This window comes from Macaca mulatta, chromosome 17, assembly GCF_049350105.2.
Source record: "Macaca mulatta isolate MMU2019108-1 chromosome 17, T2T-MMU8v2.0, whole genome shotgun sequence".
NCBI classification, from domain to species: Eukaryota; Metazoa; Chordata; class Mammalia; order Primates; family Cercopithecidae; genus Macaca; species Macaca mulatta.
Genome location: NC_133422.1, coordinates 21,173,399 through 21,196,278, shown reverse-complemented (window position 1 = coordinate 21,196,278; position 22,880 = coordinate 21,173,399). Strand labels below are relative to the sequence as shown.

At 37.3% G+C, this 22,880-nt stretch overlaps 1 protein-coding gene across 1 annotated transcript in view; it reads left to right on the top strand.

Moving 5' to 3' along the window:
• VWA8 (von Willebrand factor A domain containing 8) overlaps positions 1-22,880 on the top strand; it is a 380,985-nt gene that overhangs the window by 111,706 nt on the left and 246,399 nt on the right. Inside the window, exons 13-16 of the mRNA XM_015120969.3 lie at positions 3,462-3,622; positions 6,446-6,559; positions 17,532-17,700; positions 20,152-20,229. Of these exons, the coding sequence (XP_014976455.3) occupies positions 3,462-3,622; positions 6,446-6,559; positions 17,532-17,700; positions 20,152-20,229 (522 nt within the window). The remainder of the gene's footprint in view (positions 1-3,461; positions 3,623-6,445; positions 6,560-17,531; positions 17,701-20,151; positions 20,230-22,880) is intronic.

Below are 22,880 nucleotides of genomic sequence, written 5' to 3'. Positions count from 1 at the left end.
TTCTGATAATGTATCTTTAATTTTGAACCACAGGGCTAAACTGTTTTCTGTTTCTTTGTTTACTTTTCCAAGGTAATGTGTGATGTGACTCTATGGCAAATATTTTTCTGGAATAATTCATACCAAGAGTTTCCTTTAAATTTATCTGTTTTTACATTTACTTAAAAAATTCTGTGTGCGTATATATTTGTACACATAAATATATACACACACATATATATTTATATGCATATGTATATACATATATAATATTGGATTTTTGTCATAGTTTGACTATAAAAATGACCCACAGATACTTATTTTGATTTTGTCCTGTTCTCCTTGAGAGTGATCCCTTTGGTTTTCTGTAGCATAAACATGAGTGGGAATGAATCTTTTGCTTGGTCCCAGGAAAAGATGAGGAATGTCGTGACTGGCTCAGTAAACACGGATGATGGTGATCAATTTAGTCTTGGTTGTTGTAACTGTCATTGGCAGCAAGAGAGTGATATTGCTCATATAGTTTGCATGGAATTTAGAATTCATAGTTGAAGAATTAAATAAAGTTATTTAAAAAGGACAAATTTTGACAATGCGTCAAAACCAGCCTTTTAAGGTTACGGGAACTTGCTGAGTTTGAATGTTACTGTTTTTCGAAGGTCTTTATGATTCAAAATGAGCCTATTCATACTTCCTAAGTCAGTACTTTCTTTTTTTAAAATTTCCAACTTTTAAGTTCAGGGGTACATGTGCAGGATGTGCAGGTTTGTTACATAGGTAAACGTGTGCCGTGGTGGTTTGCTGCACAGATCATCCCATCACCTAGGTATTAAGCCCACCATCCATTAGCTATTCTTCCTGATGCTCTCCCTCCTCCCTCCACTCACTCTCTGACAGGCTCCAGTGTGTGTTGTTCCCCACCATGTGCTCACGTGTTCTCATCATTCAGCTTCCACTTATAAGTGAGAACATGTGGTATTTGGTTTTCTGTTCCTGCGTTAGTTTGCTAAGAATAATGGCCTCCAGCTCCATCCATGTCCCTGCAAAGGACATGATCTAGTTCCTTTTTATGGCTGCATAGTATTCCATGGTGTATATTTACCACATTTTCTTTATCCAGTCTATCATTGATGGGCATTTAGGTTGATTCCATGTCTTTGCTCTCGTGAATAGTGCTGCAATGAACATATGCATGCTTGTGTCTTTATAATAGAATGATTTATATCCCTTTGAGTATATACTCAGTAATGGGATTGCTGGATTGAATGGTATTTCTGCCTCTAGGTCTTTGAGGAATTGCCACACTGTCTTCCACAATGGTTGAACTAATTTACACTCCCACCAACAGTGTAAAAATGTTCCTTTTTCTACAGAACCTCGACAGGTTGTTTTTTGTTGTTTTTTGAATTTTTAATAATAGCCATTTAGTCAGTACTTTCTTGATAGTGAGAAGATTGAAATAATTAAGACTTAAATTTTAATCTTGGTTTCAATACAGATTCGTTGCCATTATGAATATAAAGCAAATTCATTAGTTTTCTATCTGCTGAAAGTTGGGAGTATGTAGCCAAGAATTTACAGAAGACTTTACATATCTGGATAAAAGTGACTGTAAATGTGTTTAACTTTTGTTTGCTATAAGTCGCACAAAATGTATCTGAAGGTGATAGAAAAGAAACTATCCACATTAATGCATGTAAGAAAAAATTGTTCATATTATATAGCTCCAGTTTTTTTTACAGTAAACTTTTATATGCCACAACTATTAATAATTTGCTTGTCTGTTACACTATTTTATTGTTAGCACATTGTGTGTGTGCTTTTAAAAATTGCTTGTAAGTGCTATGCTATTGTTTCCCAATTCCTGTACCTCATCTGATGACTGTCCTCAATTTCCTCCATTATGAAGTCTCTTTAAATAAAATGAGTCCCTGTGATGGTCCTAGCATAGCTTTTCAGGGAAACTCATCAACTGCAAGAAAATGCACATTATTGATAAACATCTCTGCATGTTGAGTTTGCATGATTTTTCATTTTATTTTATTTTATTTTATTTTTTATTATTTAAGTTCTAGGGTACATGTGCATAACGTGCAGGTTTGTTACATATGTATACTTGTGCCATGTTGGTGTGCTGCACCCACCAACTCGTCAGCACCCATCAACTAGTCATTTACATCAGGTATAACTCCCAGTGCAATCCCTTCCCCCTCCCACCTCCCTGTAATAGGCCCTGGTGTGTGATGTTCCCCTTCCTGAGTCCAAGTGATCTCATTGTTCAGTTCCCAACTATGAGTGAGAACATGCGGTGTTTGGTTTTCTGTTCTTGCGATAGTTTGCTGAGAATGATGGTTTCCAGCTGCATCCACCCTACAAAGGACACAAACTCATCCTTTTTTATGGCTGCATAGTATTCCATGGTGTATATATGCCACATTTTCTTAATCCAGTCTGTCACTGATGGACATTTGAGTTGATTCCAAGTCTTTGCTATTGTGAATAGTGCAGCAATGAACATATGTGTGCATATGTCTTTGTAGCAGCATGATATATAATCCTTTGGGTATATACCCAGTAATGGGATGGCTGGGTCATATGGTATTTCTAGTTCTCAGGATACAAAATTAATGTGCAAAAATCACAAGCATTCTTATACACCAGTAACAGACAAACAGAGAGCCAAATCATGAATGAACTTCCATTCACAATTGCCTCAAAGGGAATAAAATACCTAGGAATCCAACTTACAAGGGATGTAAAGGACCTCTTCAAGGAGAACTACAAACCACTGCTCAGTGAAATAAAAGAGGACACAAACAAACGGAAGAACATACCATGCTCATGGATAGGAAGAATCAATATCGTGAAAATGGCCATACTGTCCAAGTTAATTTATAGATTCAATGCCATCGCCATCAAGCTACCAATGAGTTTCTTCACAGAATTGGAAAAAACTGCTTTAAAGTTCATATGGAACCACAAAAGAGCCTGCATTGCCAAGACAATCCTAAGTCAAAAGAACAAAGCTGGAGGCATCACGCTACCTGACTTCAAACTATACTACAAGATTCTTCATTTTAAAATTGAGTCAACACATGGATGGTTAGGTCACGATAAGAGTTGGCATACAAAAACACAGGAATAGAGCTGATTGAGTTAAATTCTGTTATTCAGGTAGAAATTACTGCCATTATGTAAACTTACATTTTAAAAGCGGAAGAAAATGCTAAATATAAAGAAGGGGAAAAAACCTCTCACTCTCACTATACTATGTAATGAGTAATGGAAAAAATTCTTAAAAGGACCAAAAAAAGACTTTCTGAAGAGCTTTCTTTTTGGGGATTGGAGAAGATGACTTCTCTGTTGTTATATGGAATGTTAAGTTCAGACAGTGGTGACTCTATAAAGCCATGTGAGCTGCCTTGCATGTCTTAAAAATTAATTTGTCGTGTTCTTTGGTGGGTGGTGGGGATTTGTTTTAGGATATGACAGCACGTGATCTGCTACAGCAGAGATACACCCTTCCAAATGGAGACACTGCCTGGCGGTCCTCACCCCTTGTGAATGCTGCTCTGGAAGGCAAGCTGGTCCTGTTGGATGGCATTCACCGGGTGAATGCGGGCACACTCGCTGTATTGCAAAGGTGGGTAGGCGTCGCAAAAATCCCCCAAACACACATACACACACACACACACACACACACACACACACACACCCCCCAACTACTCTGACTTAAGCAGTAAAGATGGAACTATCTCATTCTTTCTCTTTTTTTTTAAACTGGGTTGTGTAGATTCTGAAAAATCATGATTCTATACCACGTAGAATGGCACTTTTTTATTGTTATAAACACAATGCAGTAAAACTCCAAATAATGAACATTTTGGGAAAAACCACTGCCATAGCAAAATTCCATGTGTAGGTGCTGCAAAAAGAAAGTGCTTCAGTAGTAAGTTTGAAAGACTTTATATATACAGGTGTATACATGCAGCATGTCACATTGCTGAAGTTTCTGTGATTTGTCAGAGTCACAGCTTCAGTATTTACAAACTCCTTATGAATCATAGATCTTAATTATTGGTTGGTCTTGTCGAAATCTTTTTTGAGAGAGAGAGAAAATTAGTTTTGTATATAAAATATATAATACCTTTAAATTATGTTTTATATAGACTAAAAAAGCTCACTTTGTTGGTTGTAAACTTGAACATTTCTGTAACTGTTGTTTTCTTATTTTGGGTTTAGTTGGGAAAAATTTCCACACATTCTTAAAACTTCTCTAGAATTTAATGTTAAGAGAAGCCTCTTCATGTGTAACTTTTGTAGAAAATATTCCCATCCTGTATCATTTTAGGAAATTAATGATACTGACTTTTTTTTAATTTATTTTGGTTCTCTAACTTGTGGACTTTTGATTTTTAACTTTGACTCATTAGGAAAGGTTAAATAAGTAGAATAAGCCATTATCCCAACTAACCACTCAGAGTTTTTTTTTTCTTCTTAACATGATGCAGATACTGAATGTAATTAAAAATTCTAAATACATTATGTTAATCCTGATTAGAGTTTAGAACATTTAAAAATAGTCACAAACTTTCAGTGATTTACCATAAACGTTCCATAGATTTACAATATTTTTTTCTCCCAAACAGACAACTGCAGACATGATAATAGTCCCATTATATTAGCTATCTTTTGCATGTTTGCAAGTAGTAATAATAGAAGCAGCTACTACCATTAATTGAGTACCTACTCTGTGCTGGGCATTATGCTAAGCCAGTGCTTCTCAGGTTCTCAACCTTGGAATCACCTTGCAGGATGGGAATTAAAAAATACTGATGCCAGCCAGGTGCAGTCGCTCACACCTATAATCCCAGTGCTTTGGGAGGCCAAGGTGGGCAGATCACAAGGTCAAGAGATTGAGACCATGCTGGCCAAGATAGTGAAATTTCTTCTCTACTAAAAATACAAAAATTAGCTGGGCGTAGTGGCACGTGCCTGTAGTCCCAGCTACTCAGGAGACTTGAGGCAGAAGAATTGCTTGAACCTGGGAGGTGGAGGTTACAGTGAGCTGACATCCCACCACTGCACTCCAGACTGGGTGACAGAGCAAGACTCTGTCTCAAAAAAAAAAAAAAAAAAAGTGCTGATGCAGGCCGGCGCAGTAGCTCACACCTGTAATCCCAGAACTTTGGGAGGTCGAGGTGGGCGGATCACCTGAGGTGAGAAGTTCGAGACCAGCCTGGCCAACATGGCAAAACCCCGTCTCTATTAAAATGAAGTACAAAAATTATCTGGGCATGGTGGTGTGCACCTGTAATCCCAGCTACTCAAGAGGCTAAGATAGGAGAATAGCTTGAACCCAGGAGGTGGAGGTTGCAGTGAGCCTAGATCGCACCACTGCACTCCAGCCTAGGTGACAAGAGCAAGACTCTGTCTCAAAAAACAAACAAACAAACAAACAAACAAACAAAAAAAACAACAACAAAAACAAAAAAAACAACCTCATGCCTGGGCTTCGCCATCAGAATTTTCTGATGTAATTGGTCTAGGCCAAGATCTGAACATTGGTATTTTTAAACACTTCCCAGAAGATTCTAATGTACAGTCAAGATCGAGAACAACTATATTAAGCATCCATTTTACATTAGCTGTTTAGTTTTCACATTAATATTGTGAAGTTGTGACTGCCTTAACATTATTGAAGATGAGTTTAGAGAGACAGAGTCATTCTCCCTCTCCCCACTCATTCAGCTAGTAAGGTGCACAGCTGGAGTTGAACCCGGGTCTGATTGGTTTCACCGCCCACGCTCCTACCCACTGCGTTTATACAGCCTCCCCTCCCTTCAGTGTTTATAGAATGGAGGCTACGTAGCCTAACTCTATTGTGGACAATAGGAGACTTAGGGGTTGGTGTGAGATATAGAACAGTGCTTTTCAGCCATTGCAACATTTGGAAGACTATGCTGTGTGTGATGTGGATGTTTAGGTCACCATCAGAGTTGCCATATGTAAAGCAATGTAGTTATTTCATTATAAAGATTTTTAGTGTTTTTAAATATTGTAATTCCAAAGATAGAAATATTTTTGTGCCAACTCTTGCAGTTACTTTAGACTGAAGAGAGTAAGTGCCACCTGCCTTGTTTATTAATATGTACCTTGTGGTTATCTTGAGACACTCATTCAGCTGTTTCTTTTGCTCTCCCTCCTCCTCCTTTCTTTTTTTCCTCCTCCCCCTCTTTCATATCCCTATCAGGTATTTATGACTGCTGCCCTCTGGTACAGAAACCAACAGTTTTGCCAAGTATAACAGCACTAGCCAATTTGAAATTTTGAAAGGTCCATCTAACAAAATTATTAGACTCAATTGCCAGCAATAATAGAATGTTGGCTGACTGATTCTGCCTCTAAAAACTTCAGTGTTCAAAACAGATTAATTTATTTTCAGACTTTTTTCTTATCTTGTTAGGTTAATCCATGATCGAGAGCTAAGCCTCTATGATGGTTCTAGGCTGCTGAGAGAAGACAGGTATATGCGTTTAAAAGAGGAGCTGCAACTGTCTGATGAACAGCTACAGAAGAGGTAATTTGGGGTCCATTACTCCTATTGTTAGTTTATTGTTAAGTGAAAAATAATACATTTTATGATTTTTCCAAACCTAGAATAATGCCAAGATAACTTTGAATAGCTTAATAATTTGGTGTCCTGGATATGCCACTACTTTGGCATTTCTTAAAATTTGAGGTTGCTCTCCAAGGTGTACTCTGTACTCTCAGCTTTCCTTTTTTTTTTTTTTAAACCTAGTCAGCTGTTTTATTTGCTTTTTTGTTGTTAATATGACAGTAATTTATTTATTTTTTTTTTAATTTTTTTTTTGAGACAGAGTCTCGCTCTGTCACCCAGGCTGGAGTGCAGTGGCGCAATCTCGGCTTACTGCAAGCTCCGCTTCCCAGGTCCATGCCATTCTTCTGCCTCAGCCTCCCGAGTAGCCGGGACCACAGGTGCCTGCCACCATGCCCGGCTAATTTTTTGTATTTTTTAGTAGAGATGGGGTTTCACCGTGTTAACCAGGATGGTTTCTATCTTCTGACTTTGTGATCCACCTGCCTCGGCCTCCCAAAGTGCTGGGATTACAGGCGTGAGCCACCGTGCCCAGCCGACAGTGATTTAAAAAAAAAAAAATTTTTTTTATTTCAATAGTTTTTGGGGCATAGATGGTTTGTGGTTACATGGGTAAGTTCTTTAGTGGTGATTTCTGAGATTTTGGTATACCTGTCACCTGAGCAGTGTACCCAATATGTAGTCTTTTATCCCTCACCACCCCCCTCCAAGCTTCCCTGCCCCTGAGTTCCAAAAGTCCATTATATCATTTTTATGCCTTTGTGTCCTCATAGCTTAGCTCCCACTTGTAAGTGATGACATGCGAAATTTGGTTTTCCATTCCTGAGTTACTTCACTTAGAATAATGACTAGAATAATGACCTCCAGCTCCATCCAAGTTCCTGCAAAAGATATTATTTCATTCCTTTTTATGGCTGAATAGTATTCCATGGTGTGTGTGTGTGTGTGTGTGTGTGTGTGTGTGTGTGTGTATCACATTTCCTTTATCCACTCATTGATTGATAGGCACTTCATATCTTTGCAATTGCAAATTCTGTTGCTATAAACATGCATGTGCATGTATCTTTTTCCTATAATGACATCTTTTTTGGGGGGTAGATATCTAGTAGTGGGATTGCTGGATCAAATAGTAGTCTACTTTCAGTTCTTTAAGGACTCTCCATACTGTTTTCCATAGTGGTTGTACTAATTTACATTCCCACTAGCAGTGTAAAAGTGTTACTTTTTCACCGCATGCATGCCAACATCTATTATTTTTTGACTTTTTAATTGTGGCCATTCTTGCAGGAGTAAGGTGGTATCTCACTGTGGTTTTACTTTTCAGCCTTACTTTTAAATAAGCATTTAAATGTTTTATAAGAACATTGGTGTTAAGAAGGTAGTCTTTCCTCTGTTGCCCTTTCAGTTCAGTTTTGACCTCATATTTTGTATTCTCTCAACAAAACTAAAGCTGGGCCCACAGTTAACTGGGCTTATCCTCCAGGGAGGTCATCAGTATTGTTGGAGTATGCCATCTGATATCAGATTACCCATTGTAGCTTATTTAAACATTTCTTACGGAGATGTAACAACCACATGCAATGGTGAGACTTGACTGGGTCCTGGAGGAGAAAACAAAATAAAAACGGCTATAAAAAAATTAGAAAAGTTTAAATATGGACTATATTATATGATATTGAATTACTAATTTCCTTAAGTATGATAGTGATATCGTGGTTATGAAGGAGACTATTCCTATTCTTATGATATGCATGTTGAGATACTTAAGAGATAAAGTAAAAAAAAAAAAAGTATACAACTTCCAAATATTTCAGAAAAAAGACATGTATGTGTGTGTACAAATAGACATACCACAGAGAAAAAGAGAGAAATATCGAGTCAGAGTGAGAACACAAATGTGGTAAAATCTTAACAGTTAGCAATATCTAGGTGAATGATATATGGGTATTTATAGTCTATTTTTGATATTTTCTATGAGTTAAAAAAATTTTCAAAACAAAAGGTTTGAAGGAAAATCTTTCTTTCAGCTGCATACTATATAGAATGAAGTTTGACAAATATGTTATTTTCTATCTTGCTACATTTCCACGGATATTTTAACAGAATTAGAGATTGGCATACAGAGGAACTCCTCATCACTTAATCTATCTCTGTTTAATTGAAGCTGTCTTACCACTCAAAGGGTTTACTGCCATATTTAAAACATTTAAATCCCGTAAAAGATAATTAAGTGTATTTATTATTGTTTGTATTTTAAGAATAAATTTATTTAAAAATTTCTTGGTATTTTTTCCAAGAGGGGAAATGTTAAATTCCTCCTTATCTCTGTACAAGTCACTAAAAATTCACTTGATTACATACCTGCTTTTACTTCAGAGGTATACATTATCAAATTCTTCTAGACTGGCAAATGGTTGAGTGTTTAGGGAGGCAAGTTAGAGATCCTTTGCATATCATAACTTTGGTTTACAGCAGTCAGCTTTGGCACATTATTTGCATGTGAATCACGGGTCATGGAACAGTTTATATTTTCAGAGGGATGAATCAAAGCAATTTTGCAATAGCTCACAGCATGCCTGCCTGGCAGTTTCTCTTAGGACATCAGAAGCATTGTACTTGTCTCCAAATGTCCGGGAAATGACAACCCTTTTCTATGAAAAGTACCCAAGTTCTCTAATGGTCACAGGCAGTTTTACAAATGAAAATACTTTCAGGAACTGGGTGGCCCTGAGCATCATGTTCAGGGTCTGGCTCAGAGTGGTTAATAGTACTTTCTTCTCAAAGTTTTCCGCCTTCATCACTGTGGATTTATGTCTCCCTCGTGAAGGCAAACTAGGCTCAGCTCTATTTCCAGAGGTCACTGGGAGAAAGTGGAGAGAGATCATAGCAATGCCTTCTCTCCTTCATTTGCTTTTTAAAATTTTTCATTTGAATTTTTACCACTGTTAAACATGCATGGAACTTGAGCCAGATAGTTTTTCAAAGTATTTTATGAAAAATACCATCCCCTGTCATAGGTTGATTGGTTGATAGTCTCCCATTTCCCACATCTTACTCCCCAGGGGCTACTACTTTCAACCTTTAGGTCTTTCTTTTGGTATTTACCTCTGTGTCACTAAACAATATACTTTCATTGATATTTCTTGATTTATTTTTAGTGTTAGGAATAATCTGTTGATTTCTACATGGACAATTAATGTTTAGCTCTTTACCACCTCTTGCCTCATTATACGTGCACACTTCTATCCCTCATTCTTCCTAAAGAGTTATGTAATAATTTTGTTTAGAACTTTATTCAATGCTTACATTATTATGACAACCTAAGAACTGTACCCACTTAAGCAGTTTACTATACAACAATCATTTTCCTTTCTTGCGTACATCTTGTTTTTTCCTGAGTTATACTACATATGAAGAGAGACAGATATGTAAATCAGTAATTACAATGTAATTTTAAGTGTTAGAATAAAGGTCTGTATAATACTGTATGGGAGCATTGAGGAGAAAGTGACTGTTTCTATGTATATATTGCCGTATTTTTCACCCCAAACACTTCCCTTATTGTCTAAATCTCCCCTCAGCACATTCAGGCACACCTGATATTTATCAATTCCATCTTCTATCAATTTCTTTTTCTCTTTTCTGTCTTTTTTTGAGACAGGGTCATGTTCTGACAACCAGACTTGAGTGCAGTGGCACGATCTCAGCTCACTGCAGCCTTGAACTCCTGAGCTCAAACCATCCTCCCGCCTTAGCCTCCTAAGTAGCTGGGACTACAGTTGCACATTGCCACACCTGTTTTGTTTTGTTTTTGTTTTTGTTTTTTTCATTTTTTTTTTGGAGCGGTCTCACTGTGTTGCTGAGGCATGTCTTAAACTGCTGGCCTCAAGGGATCTTCCTGCCTTGGCCTCCCAAAGTGCTAGTAATATAGGTATGAGCCACCACTCCTGGCCTTTCTGTCAGTTTCATGTTTCTCCCATGGTATATTCTGATGAACTCTAATCTGGGCTTGTGGCTCTTTGTACTTGTAGCTCCTACATCATCTTAGATCTGTCTCCACTCCCACTTACTCAGTTTCCTGTGTTCTTTTTTCTTGTACCTTTTATTATTTAGATGTATGTTGAGCCTCCTGGGCAGAACTTCTAATTTTATTTTATTTTCTCTATTATGTTCTGTCAGGATCTTGGTCCGTCCTTAACTTTTCAGAGGTGAGATGTCCTAACAATGATTCTTCTTTGTTGTCTGAATATTTCTAACAGTTGAAAGCCGAATCCCTTTCCTTATCAGTAATTTTTCTTTTTACCTGAGAAACACACCATTTTCTTAATTTTGTTGTTAAACACAGTCATGTTACAGAATCTGCTTCTTTCTGATAGTATGGATTGTTGGTAAATTTTTTTTACCTTTGCCTAGCCTTAATTTAATTTTGTGACTTATTTTTGTCTTCTGGAGAATAAATACGTTCTTTTTTAGGGTTATAATAGGTTAGATTCTTCTCTTAAGCTGCTTGGCAGTACTTCTTTCAGGACTGTGTTTATTGAGTAGAAGACTGACAGCTTGACTAAAAGACACAGCACAGTGCAAAAGCAGCAAATTTGTACTCAGTGAGGAAATTATTTCATGAGTTGTTCTTATAAGTAATATGACCCATTATCTAGCATGTGTTGATCCCATATGCTGGTCATAGCTAATATATCACTTTTGGCAGTAGCATTTGAATTCCACATTAGAAACTTACGACCCACATTGTCTGTCCTTTCATTTCGGTACTTAATCACAGAACTGAATTTTAGCAAAGGGATTATTTCTAATAGTCTTTAAAGAAACTCAGCTTTTATTTTATTTACTTATATTAATGCTTTTTTGTGGAAGATTTTGAGAGAGAGAAAGAGGTCAAAGGTAGAATGACAGGGAAGGTTTTTGTTTTCCTTTTTAAGAGGAAGCGTTGTGGAGGCTGGGGATGGTCAATGCTCAGAGGTGGTGTATCAGTTGCAGCTGCCTAACAGAAAGAACAGCTTCTACAGTCTTGTACAAATAACTAAATCTACCTCCAGGGAATCAGTACTCTTCAGACAACTTCTACTAATTTGTAGAATAATGCTTCCTGAGAGTTGGTTTTAAAGCTCTTGTTCCAACTGTCGCGACTGGATGAGGTTTTTGAACATGAATGTTATAATGGTAATCCATGGAGTCATTCACTCTCTAGGCTCCCAGAACAGTACCCAGATGATCTTATCTATAGACTGATGATTGGAGATAACGGATTTGGCGAGTGTAACTATTTGTTATTGAGTGTCAGCATTGTTTCATTCTTTCCTTCAGATTAAATGTTTGTTGAGGATCAGCTGTAAGATGACACACTTGCTGCCATCTGTGGTGTACCACACATGAAGACAGATATATAAATAAACACAATGCAGTTTTTTAGTGTTAGACTGCAGGTCTGTATAAAATGCTGTGGGAACACAGAAGACAAATTGACTAGTAACTGTGCCTTGAGAGGTTCGAAAAGGTTTCAAATACTGTTTATACTCGTAGCTCCCAGGGTTTTCTCCTTGACCTTTTCTTTTCTTTGGGCAATGTCAGTCACTCTTATATCCTTATCTGCCATTGATATACTGAGCATTCTTTTTTTTTCTTCTCTCTCTTTTCCCTTCCCTCCCCCTCTCCTCCCCTCCCCTTCTCTCCTCTCCCCTTCCCCTCTTTTCTTTTGTTTTGTTTCGTTTTGTTTTCTTTTCTTTTTTCTTTTCGATAGGGTCTCACTCTTTCACCCAGGCTGAGGTGCAGTGGTGCTATCATAGTTGACTGCAACCTCAAACTCCTGGATTCAAGCTTTCCTTGTGAATAGCTGGAACTACAGGTGCACACCACCACACTAGACTAATAAAAAATTTATTTTTGTAGAGATGGGAGTCTCTCTATGTTGCCCAGGCTGCTCTTGAACTCCTAGCCCCAAGCAGTCCTCCCTCCTCACCCTCCCAAAGTGCTGGGATTACAGGCATGAGACACTGCACCCAGCCAATAGACTGAGCATTCTTTAAAAGCGCTTTCCAATTTAGTTTTCTCTGCTAAGTGCCATCTGACTACTAGATGTCTCTCCTTAATGTGTCTTAGAAACACTTTGAACTCATTTCTACAAACCTGCTATTCCTCTTAAATACCTTAACTTAGTGAATGAAACCTCTTCCTCTCCACACACATAGGATACAAGTTTAAAGTGTCTGATCTGTAAATTTGATCACATCACTTTTAAGTCCTTCAGTGGTTTCCATCGCCTACAGTGTTTAGGGCCAGTATCTACACATGCCTGCCTTGTCAGCCTCGTCTTTCACCTCTCAGGACCAGCACAGCAAACTTCTGCTATTCCTTTAAGAGTGATGTCCTCTGTGAAACCTTCTCTGACATTCCTCTAGCCCTTTCCAAGGCCAAGACAGATTTAAGAGCTGCTTTGCTTCTAGACCCAGTTGGTAAATTTAGATACCTCTTCTGCTTTCAGAGAGGAAACTCAGGTAAAGGTAACTCTATTAATCCAGTTTTAGTTGACCTTCTGAGTTAGCAATGTTTCCTTATGTGAACCTAGTAATTAGGAATACTTTGATGCCTTTTAATGACAAAGTCTATTAACTGAGGGTCTCAAAATTAACAGCTTCTAGCAGTGGGTTACTAACCCTTTAAGCTTTATAGTGTGAAACCCAGTTTCTAAACGATTATATTTGACTCCTTTGCCAACCTTCATTGTATAGTAATTCTCAACAAGACTATACATCTTGGTCATCTCTGGAGTGCTCTACAGGCTTTTATATTCTCTGCAGGTAATCACATGCCTAACATGCCCTTAGAAGGGTTAGAGTCTTCTTTTTTCATATTACAAGACACCAGGAATGCTGTGGACGTGGTGGTTAGATATAGTGTTATGGCCACAGACACCAGATACTGTGCCTGTATTTCTCTCAGGAAATAGAGACCAAAATAGAACTCCTTCCTTTGATGAGAAAAACTTCTTTAGGGAAAGGGGGAATATAAATACTATAGGATGCTAAATATGTCTTTTCCTGCTGTTGGCCAGACCATAAATGAGGGGGTTGAGAGTTTCTGTTGTTAACAGTTCATACTGCCAAGAAAGGGCTTCTGGTTATCTGGGGGAAACAATAAAGATTAGTGGCCTAGTCTTAGATGTACTTATATATGCTCCAGTGTTTTTGCATTTTTATTAAATATTTCCTTTATATTTGTTGCTATTGAACACTAAAAACAGTTTATAATCTCTCAGTCTTAGTGGTGAACATAACTGGACATTTGAGCACAATCCTTGATCGGTTATATTCTCTCAACCCTTTTACTATTCCCATATTTGAAGACTGAATCCCAGCACTATCTCCTAGCTTCCTAGAAACCTTATTATTTCTTTGCAAGCAAATCAGACCATATAAATTAAAAAAAAAAATTCTAGATAGATGCAGGATTTTATGCCCAAGTCTTTGTGTTTGATTTTCAAAACAAAAAGTCTTAAGGAAATTCTGATTTTGAAAATAATTTTTTCCGAACATTTTTGTAGTCAAAGAACCATTTGAAACCCTTTGCTTGTAAATGATATAATCATTTGTTATTTTATGTTTTGAGTTTGTCCTGATTCAGAGAATGTACTTCTTACGTATTTATTCAGGACCAAGTTTGACTAGCTTTTGGCTGGGACACTGTAGGTTCAGTTCTTATTACTTACCTTTGTTTGTCCTTCCCACCAAAGATCTTCAAAAAGTTAATAGCACTGATGGTCATTAACAATGGCAATATACATGTATTTATTTAGCATCTGCTCTCTTCCCCAAGTATTACACTATGCCCTCGGTGGTATAAAGATGCATAAGGAATGTGTTCATGCAATTTGCTACACTGCACAGGAAAAAGGGGAAATAAGGTCTGTGTACAGAACTATATAACTCTAGGTTCTAAATTGGAACAGTAGTGTGGAAAACTAATGATGAAATCTGTTCTAGCTCATGATTGATGTCTTTGCAGAAACCTTCCGGATTATTCTTTCAAGTTCCCCAGTATACAAATTCAATGAAAATGTACCATAGGATTCCCTTTGAAAACTGGAGATTTTTGAAGTCTTTTTTTTGTTTTATTAAAAGCTCCATTGAAGTATGATTGACATATAATAAACTATGCATATTTAGTGTGCACCGTTTGATAATTTTTAATATTTATAAATACCCATGAAACCATCACCAATATCAAGATAATGAATGTATCTATAATCCTCAAAGTGTCCTCAGACCCCTTTGTTATCCCTGACTCCTGCCCCTTTTACCCTCCTGTCTCATCCCCAGGGTTCTGCTTCTGGTCATTATGTAGAGCTCATATTTTCTAGAGTTTTATACAAATGGAATCACACAGTGTGTGCTCTTTTTTTTGTCTGGCTTCTTTCACATAGCTCAAGTGTTTTGAGATCATCCATGTTGTTTGTACATTGATAGTTTGTTCCTTTTTACTGCTGAGAAGCATCAGAAAGTACTTTACAAAAACTCGTACTTATGCCCACAGACAAACTTATTGACCTCAATATTTTTATTTTAAAAATCGTTTTAAACTACTTTTTGCTCTCTAAATCTGTAATCTTTAGGAAATAATATCTTTTTGTCTGAAATTAAGCCATATCTATAGTTTCATTTATTTTTTTGTTGTTGCTAAATTTTTAGTAAAATTAAACCTAACCTTAATTTTAAATTTTAATGGCACTTATCTCATAATTTTTTCATTATCTATCACTTCTTCAGTCTTTGTATTACCCACCAGTTTATCACATCACCTTCAGTATACAGCAGATCCTCTGCTCTCTAACTTTCAGGCTTGCGGAACCTAGCTAGCATCATCAGGAAATGACTTCCCGTGTAACCTATTTGTACGTAAGGAAGCCTTTAGGGAGAACGTAGCAAACAAAAAGGCCCTTCTCATCCTGTTATTCAGTAGTTTGGTGACTGTTTTTATAATCATTATACACACTTCTCTGCCTAACGTATCAGCTCTCTTGGAAACTGCCTTCTTCAAGTTTGGCCAGCTTACTCAAGTACCCTGCTGGAATCAATACTAAAAAGCAAGCTATTGACAATATATGTGCCAGTAAATGACCATCACCTTTAAATGTAAACCATTTAGCATGCTGTCATTTTAGTTGCTCTTTTAGTCCTAATTTTACAGCTCCACTGTGGTACCTGGCTTCCTGATCTGCTGGTTTAGAGATATACATTAGACTTCCCCTTTTGGCTTGCCTGTTGTATTTTGACTTTGTTTATTCCCTGATTTGGTATCCTTCACTATCTGAAGTGAGAAACTACATCTGCAGCTTTAATTTTGGATGGCCAAACCACACTCTTTCTCTCTTACCTGTTTTTGGTCCTAACTAGGAGAGAGGAGGATCAAGGATACATCCAACATCTGTTGCTGGGCTTTATGGCAGTTTTCTGGATTACAGCAAACCACTTAGCAGAAGTGGAAAATGGAAAAACCTCCCCCTCTAGCTTTCCCTCACAGGATTTTCTGTGTCCAGTTTCTGTCATGTGGCTGTCTAATTACTAGCAATCTTGAGTGATTGTGCTATCCTCTGGACTTTCAGGCACTGTCCATGTTGTTGTCCTTCCCTCTTTTTCCAGAACAACACTTTTGCACAGATCACTCCCCCAGACCCTGCTAAAACATCTGCAAATAAACCTTTTTCTTTCTACCTAGAGAAATGAAATGATATCTGGTAACTTTTGTGAATTCATTATATCTAAGTCTTTCATGTGACCAATTTCTAAAAATTGGTTTTCCCTTGTTTTCAAATGGTGATGTGGCCTCTAAAATTACAAATCACGCCGTCAGGGACTTGGTAGACCTGCCTGTTGTATTGTTGGTACTTGGTCTTAACTCTTCAGAGTACTCATCTGATTCTTTCCGATTGTGTCTTACCTCCTGGTATTCTAGTTGCTTAGTCACTTAACTTTTGGGCTCTAATATAATGTTATAGTTAATGGTGAAGTGCCAGTTATGTACCTATATTTTTGTTTTTCTGAAGCTCTTGGCAAGTGTTTATATTTTATCTCTCGTTTCTCTTAGCAAGAACTATATTACCCTCAAAAACATATTTCTGCTGGGTTTTTGAGTAGAATTGATAAAAATGGACAATATTACCCACATGATTAAGATTCTGATGCGGGGTTTCTAGTTTTTCCAAAAGTAACTCAAGTCATTTCACAAACCAGAAGAAGTCTTGTCTTACTCCTCTGTGTGTCCTAGAAAATTTACATGCTTCCTCAGTTTCCCTACCAGAGAGTTTTAAAAGAGATCACTTTAAAATCGTAACTTTCCTATAAAAATCACAAAAGAGTGCATTCTATAAAGGTTTTATTTTCTCTGCCTTTTTAAGACTTAAGTGTTCTTATTCCCAATCTAAATTTTAAATTCAATCTAACCCTTTATGTTTCTTACATTTTCTGTACTGTAAAGTCTCCTTGTCCTGAATTGTGCTTCTTGGTCTTTCTGATGGATATAGAGTGGTTTCCTTGTGAGACAGGAGATTCTGAAGGACTTTTAAATGAATAAAGATGGTCTATATAATGAATGTGAACTGAGTGGGATTTTATTTCAAGACACTATGGAGAAAATATGTGGTAGGCATAACAGTATATCAAAAGCAGTGGTTTGTGCCAGGGCTGGAGTTTCATGAGTGGTTATTGTACAACATTTACTAGCAGTAGGTGATTTTTGTTTGTTTTGATCTTAGGTTCTTAGAATGTCCTGACTTTGTTTTTTTCAAAGCTAACTCTTTGGATAGTAATATTGACATTATTAACAGCATGATAGCCCTAACATTGCCTGGACTTTAGTTACCATGATCTAATTTCTTACATGAAAGATATGTTATGTTTTTTTATTTATTTTTTTCCTATTTTAGATCCATTTTTCCAATCCATCCCTCCTTCAGAATCATTGCCTTGGCAGAACCCCCTGTTATCGGAAGCACAACACACCAGTGGCTGGGACCGGAATTCTTAACCATGTTCTTTTTCCATTACATGAAGCCACTTGTGAAAAGTGAAGAAATCCAAGTGATTACGGAAAAGGTAAGAAGAAAGCCAATCTTAGTCTGTTTTCTACAGCTGATCTCTTTTTAAGGCACTCTGATACAGGCCGAAGTAGAGTTAGACATTTTTAGCGTTTTCTTCCCTTTTACTCCCAAATTTCCTTATACAGTGGCGAAGATCAGTGGTTCTTAAACTTCCACATTTTTCAGCATCATTTGGAGGACTTGGTAGAACACATGTTTCTGGGCTCCATCTCCATAGTTTTTGAGCTAGTAGATCTGGGATGGTATATTAAACTTTTTATTTCTAACAAGTTCTCAGGTGATACTGATGCTGCTGGTCTGGGAACCACACTCTAAGAATCACAGATGTGGCCTGTCTCGCCTCTTTCCTCAGGTGGAGGTCAGTTTAGAATCCCTTTTATTTTTCTATTTAGTCAAAGGTGACTATTTTAAGTCCCTATTATAAAGGGAGGCCAGACACATAAATAGTAAGTAGTCCTGGTCTCTCAAGACTGTAGTGTATCCTGTACTTGCCTGATTGGTACTTTGATGACTTCTAGTGTGTGTAATCCATTATTTCAATGTGTGCATTAATCAAGCATTGTGGTTAGCACTTTTAGAGTTTTAGAACTGCACTCTTCAATGCAGTAGCGCTAGCCACGTTAAATTATTATTATTATTATTATTATTATTATTACTACTACTATTTGTTTGAGACCAAGTCTTGCTCTGTTGCCTAGGCTGGAGTGGTATGATCTCGGCTCACTGCAACCTCTGCCTCCTGGGTTCAAGGCTCCCGCCTCAGCCTCTCAAGTAGCTGGGACTACAGGTGCACACCACCACACCTGGCTAATTTTTCTATTTTTAGTGGAGATAGGGTTTCACCATGTTGGCCTGGCTGGTCTTGAATTTCTGGCCTCAATTGATCTGCCCACCTCGGCCTCCCAAAGTGCTGGGATTATAGGCATGAGCCACCACACCTGACCATGTTGAATTAATTTTTTAAAAATTTGGCCAGGTGTGGTGGCTCACGCCTGTAATCCCAGCACTTTGGGAGGCCAAAGCCAGAGGATCACGTGAGGTCAGGAGTTTGAGACCAGCCTGGCCAACATGGTGAAACCTTGTCTCTGCTAAAATACAAAAAATTAGCCAGGCGTGGTGGTGTGCACCTGTAATCCCAGCTACTCAGGAGGGTGACACAGGAGAATTGCTTGAACCTGGGAGGTAGAGGTTGCAGTGAGCCGAGATCACACCACTGCACTCCAGCCTGAGTGACAGAATGAGACCCTGTCTCAAAAAAAAAAAAAAAAAAAATTCTGTTTCTCAGTCACTTTTCAAGTACTCAGTATCCACATGGGAGCTTTTGGCTACCATATTAAACAGCATAAATACAATGCTCATCATCATAGAAGGTTCTATTGGACAGCACTTTTCTAGGTCACTAATTATTAACTTTCTATTTAAATACATTTATTCCCTTTGAAACATCTGAATGATCTTATTAATTGTAGGTCTTGTAAGCATGGTTGTAAATAAAGGCATAGGTTTTAGAGTTTAACTACTTGGCTCTCAATGTGAAACCCACTACTTATTAGCTTCCAGATCTTGAGGAAATTACTTAGTTTCCTCATCTAAAAATGGGGATAATACTATTTATTACATCATAGGATTGATTTAAATAATAAATGAAAGAAAGTATATGTGGACTAGGACTTAGCATTTAAAAAAATTCTAATTACTTATATGACCAATGAAACCCTAAGCAGTATTCTTCTAAAATTGTCACACTGTCCTAGTCATTGTTTTAATATCTTTTTTTGATCTTTTAAAATTAAAACCTTAAATTTGTTATTCCTTAAACAAAAATTGCTTATAGCTTAGTGAAGTACTTAATTGAAGTTTGTTATAGTTAAAAGCAATTGATGTGTGTTATTTGGGCAGTTGCTCTTCCAAGTTCATTGATATGTTGATCATAGCCCTCAAGTATGTGTTTTACATGTTTTTGGAAAAATGGACACCTTGAGTATCCATTCTTTAAATAAATGTACCTTATGTCACTTAGATATGTATGTAAGATTGCTGCTAAATGAAGGAACTTGGTTTCAGTAAGAAAACACCTAATTAGTACTTAAAATACCATGCTGAAGTTAACAAAATAGGAAATGATGATACATGAAAAGTTCTTTATGGGCCAGTTTTAAATTGTGTTAAAGGCTCCCTTCAGTTTTATCTTGGTGATAGAATTGTATATGGAGAAGAGTGTCTTGGTTTAAATTACCTGATTCTTAAAGAGAAAGCAGGGGTTTCAGTGTTTCCTAAGAGGTTGAATAAGCAACTTTATCTGTAAGTTAAATATGTAACCAACAATGAATGACTTTTCTAAACATGTAATTCTAATAGTATTTGCTAAGTAGTCATAATTTCTGATTGATTGATCACATATCCCAATTTATTTCTTCTGTTTGTCCTCAACTCTCTCAAAAAATAGGTCCCAAATGCACCTCAGGAAACTCTGGATAAATTATTATCATTTACACACAAACTCAGAGAAACACAAGATCCAACGGTAAGTCTAGGCTTTTTCCATGGGATTTTCTATTGTTGACATGCTGCTGGTTTTCTTTTCTTAGAATTCAGGACTTAAAATCTATTTTTTAAGATGATATTTTATTTTTCAGAATCCCTTATGCTATGCCTTTGTTTTATGCATGTGGTTTACTCCAGTTTCCTTGATTTTAACATTTCTTCCAGCTGCTCCTCGCTGATGTTGTAGAAAGAAACTTGTAGCTGCAGAGTACTTCATGTTCATGGGGGCTTCTTCTCTGTCCCCTCTGTCTCCTACGCTGAGCAGTGTTATCTATGCTAATAGCTTCAAGTACCTACCACAAGTTGATGCCTACATCTTTATCTTCAGCTTCTAACTTCTCATTTCTGATTGACTTGTATTTCCATTCCCAGATGGCATGTTAGAAACATAAAGAGCTGTCACTGTTGAACTCTGTGAGTCTCAGTGTTCTCATCTGTAAAATGGAAACAGTACCATCTACCTCATGAAATGGTCTCAATGATTAAACATAAAAATGTGTGTAAAGAATCTACTTCTTAGTAACTGCTTACTAAACATTAATTTCTTTCACTTTTCCTCTGGATACACTGAGATCATTGTAAATTCCCATATCTTATACAACTAAACTGTCTTTCCACTTTAAATCTATTCCTATTCTTGATTTAATTTCCTGGCTTTGTTAATAATCTAGCTGCCAAATTACCTAAATTAGAAACCTTGACATCATTGTTGATTCCTTGCTTTCCTGCTGTCTTCACTTAATCTGAAAACAGATCTCACCAGTTTAGCATCTTGATGTCTCATCTGTTTTCTTATCTATTGTCAGTAACTGTCCTAGTAGTGGATTTCATAATCTTTCTCCTGGAATATTATATCCTCTTGACTGCCTTCTTTATCAATAATTCATTCATCATGTGACTCTCTAGTAATTTCCTTTTGTTGTTGTAACAAGTTACCATAAATTGATGGCTTAAGATAATAGAAATTTATTTTCTCTTTGTCTGGACAACAAAAGTCTGAAATCAGTATGACTGAGCCGGAATCAAAGTGTCAGCAGGACTGCACTCCATCGGAGGCTCCAGGGGAGAATCTGTTCCTTGCCTCTTCTGGGTTTTGGTGGCTGCCAGCATTCCTTGACTATTGCACTCACCATATCAATCCTGCCTTCATCTTTACATTACCTTCTCCCCTGTGTTTGTGTCAAATCCCCCTTTTTCTCCTTCCTTCAAGGGTATATAAGATTGCATTTAGGGTCCACACACATAGTGCAACATAGTCTCGACATCTCAAAATCCTTGTCTTAATTTTATTTGCAAAGTCAATTTTGCCATAGAAAGTAACATTGACAGTTTCCAGAGATTAGGATGTGGATTTTTGGGGGGATAAGGGTGGTCACTTTCTGGCTGTCACAGGTCCCCTGTTAATTCTCCCTCTGGGGCCTCATGCCAAATACTTTCTCCTTTACCCATTATTTTTAGCTACACTGGTGTCTTTGTTGTTCCTTGAACTTACTAGTGCCTGCCCCAAGGCCTTTGCCACTTGGTGTTTCCTCTGCCTAGATTATTCTTCCCTGGATAGCTGCATGTTTATTCACTTTCCTTTTGGGATTTGCTCAAGTGGTCCCCTTTTCTGTGAGGCCTTCCTGAAGCACTATAGAATCAAATTTCTATTCCATTTTATTTCTATCCCTCTTTCTGCTTTAAGGTTCTTTATAGGGCTTCTTACTCTTTTACATAATGTATGTTTTACTCACTAAGTTTTTGTTGTCTATCTTCCTTCACTCGAATTTCAGTTCCAGGATTGCAGGGGGTTTTTCTTTGTTCCCTGTAGTCTCCCCAGCATCTGGAACTTTGCACAGTAGCTATTCCTGATTTGCACAGTGTTCCTGCTGCGCAACGTTCCAGATGCTGGCAGTACTACAGAGAACAAAGTTAGAGATTAGTAATGTATTCCACAAGTATCTGTTAAATAAATGGATGGATGAATCTTCCATATTGTCCCTGGAATGATCTTTCCCAAATCCATTTCCTAAGTTCTTCCCCTTGTTTAAAACCATTAAGGGATTGACTGTCTTTGCCTGTAGACTGAAGACAGCCTACTAAACATACCTGCTGAGTTCTCTCTAATCCTAAGCTGCTCATCAAGCCTCAGTTTCTACAAACTCTCTCGAAGCATTCTCAACTCTTCCCACACTTAGCTTCTTGCTATTTTCTAATCCCATCTATACTCAAATGTCTCTGCCTTAGATAATGTCTATAATGTGCTTTCCCTCCATCCAGTTGTCCCTTCATTTCTCTCTTCTGTTAAGTCTCTCTCAGCCCCCTTAGGCAGCAGTAACTAGTATCTCCAATCTGCTTTCATGACACTTGACATACATTTCTGATGTTGACCTATTGCAATTGTATTATAATTTACTTTTATTTCCCCAGTTGCTATTTGAACTCCTTGAGACTGTCTTATTTGTTCTTTTATTCCGATTTCCCTTCCTGCTGCCTGGCACATAATAGACACTTAAATCTTTGGTGAATTAATGAATAAATTGATTAATTAAAATTTTATTAACAGATTGTCCCTAGAGTTTTCTCTCCTTTAGAACATGCTATATTTTCATTCTTTTATAAAAATGAAGAATAGAAAAATAATGTTTAATA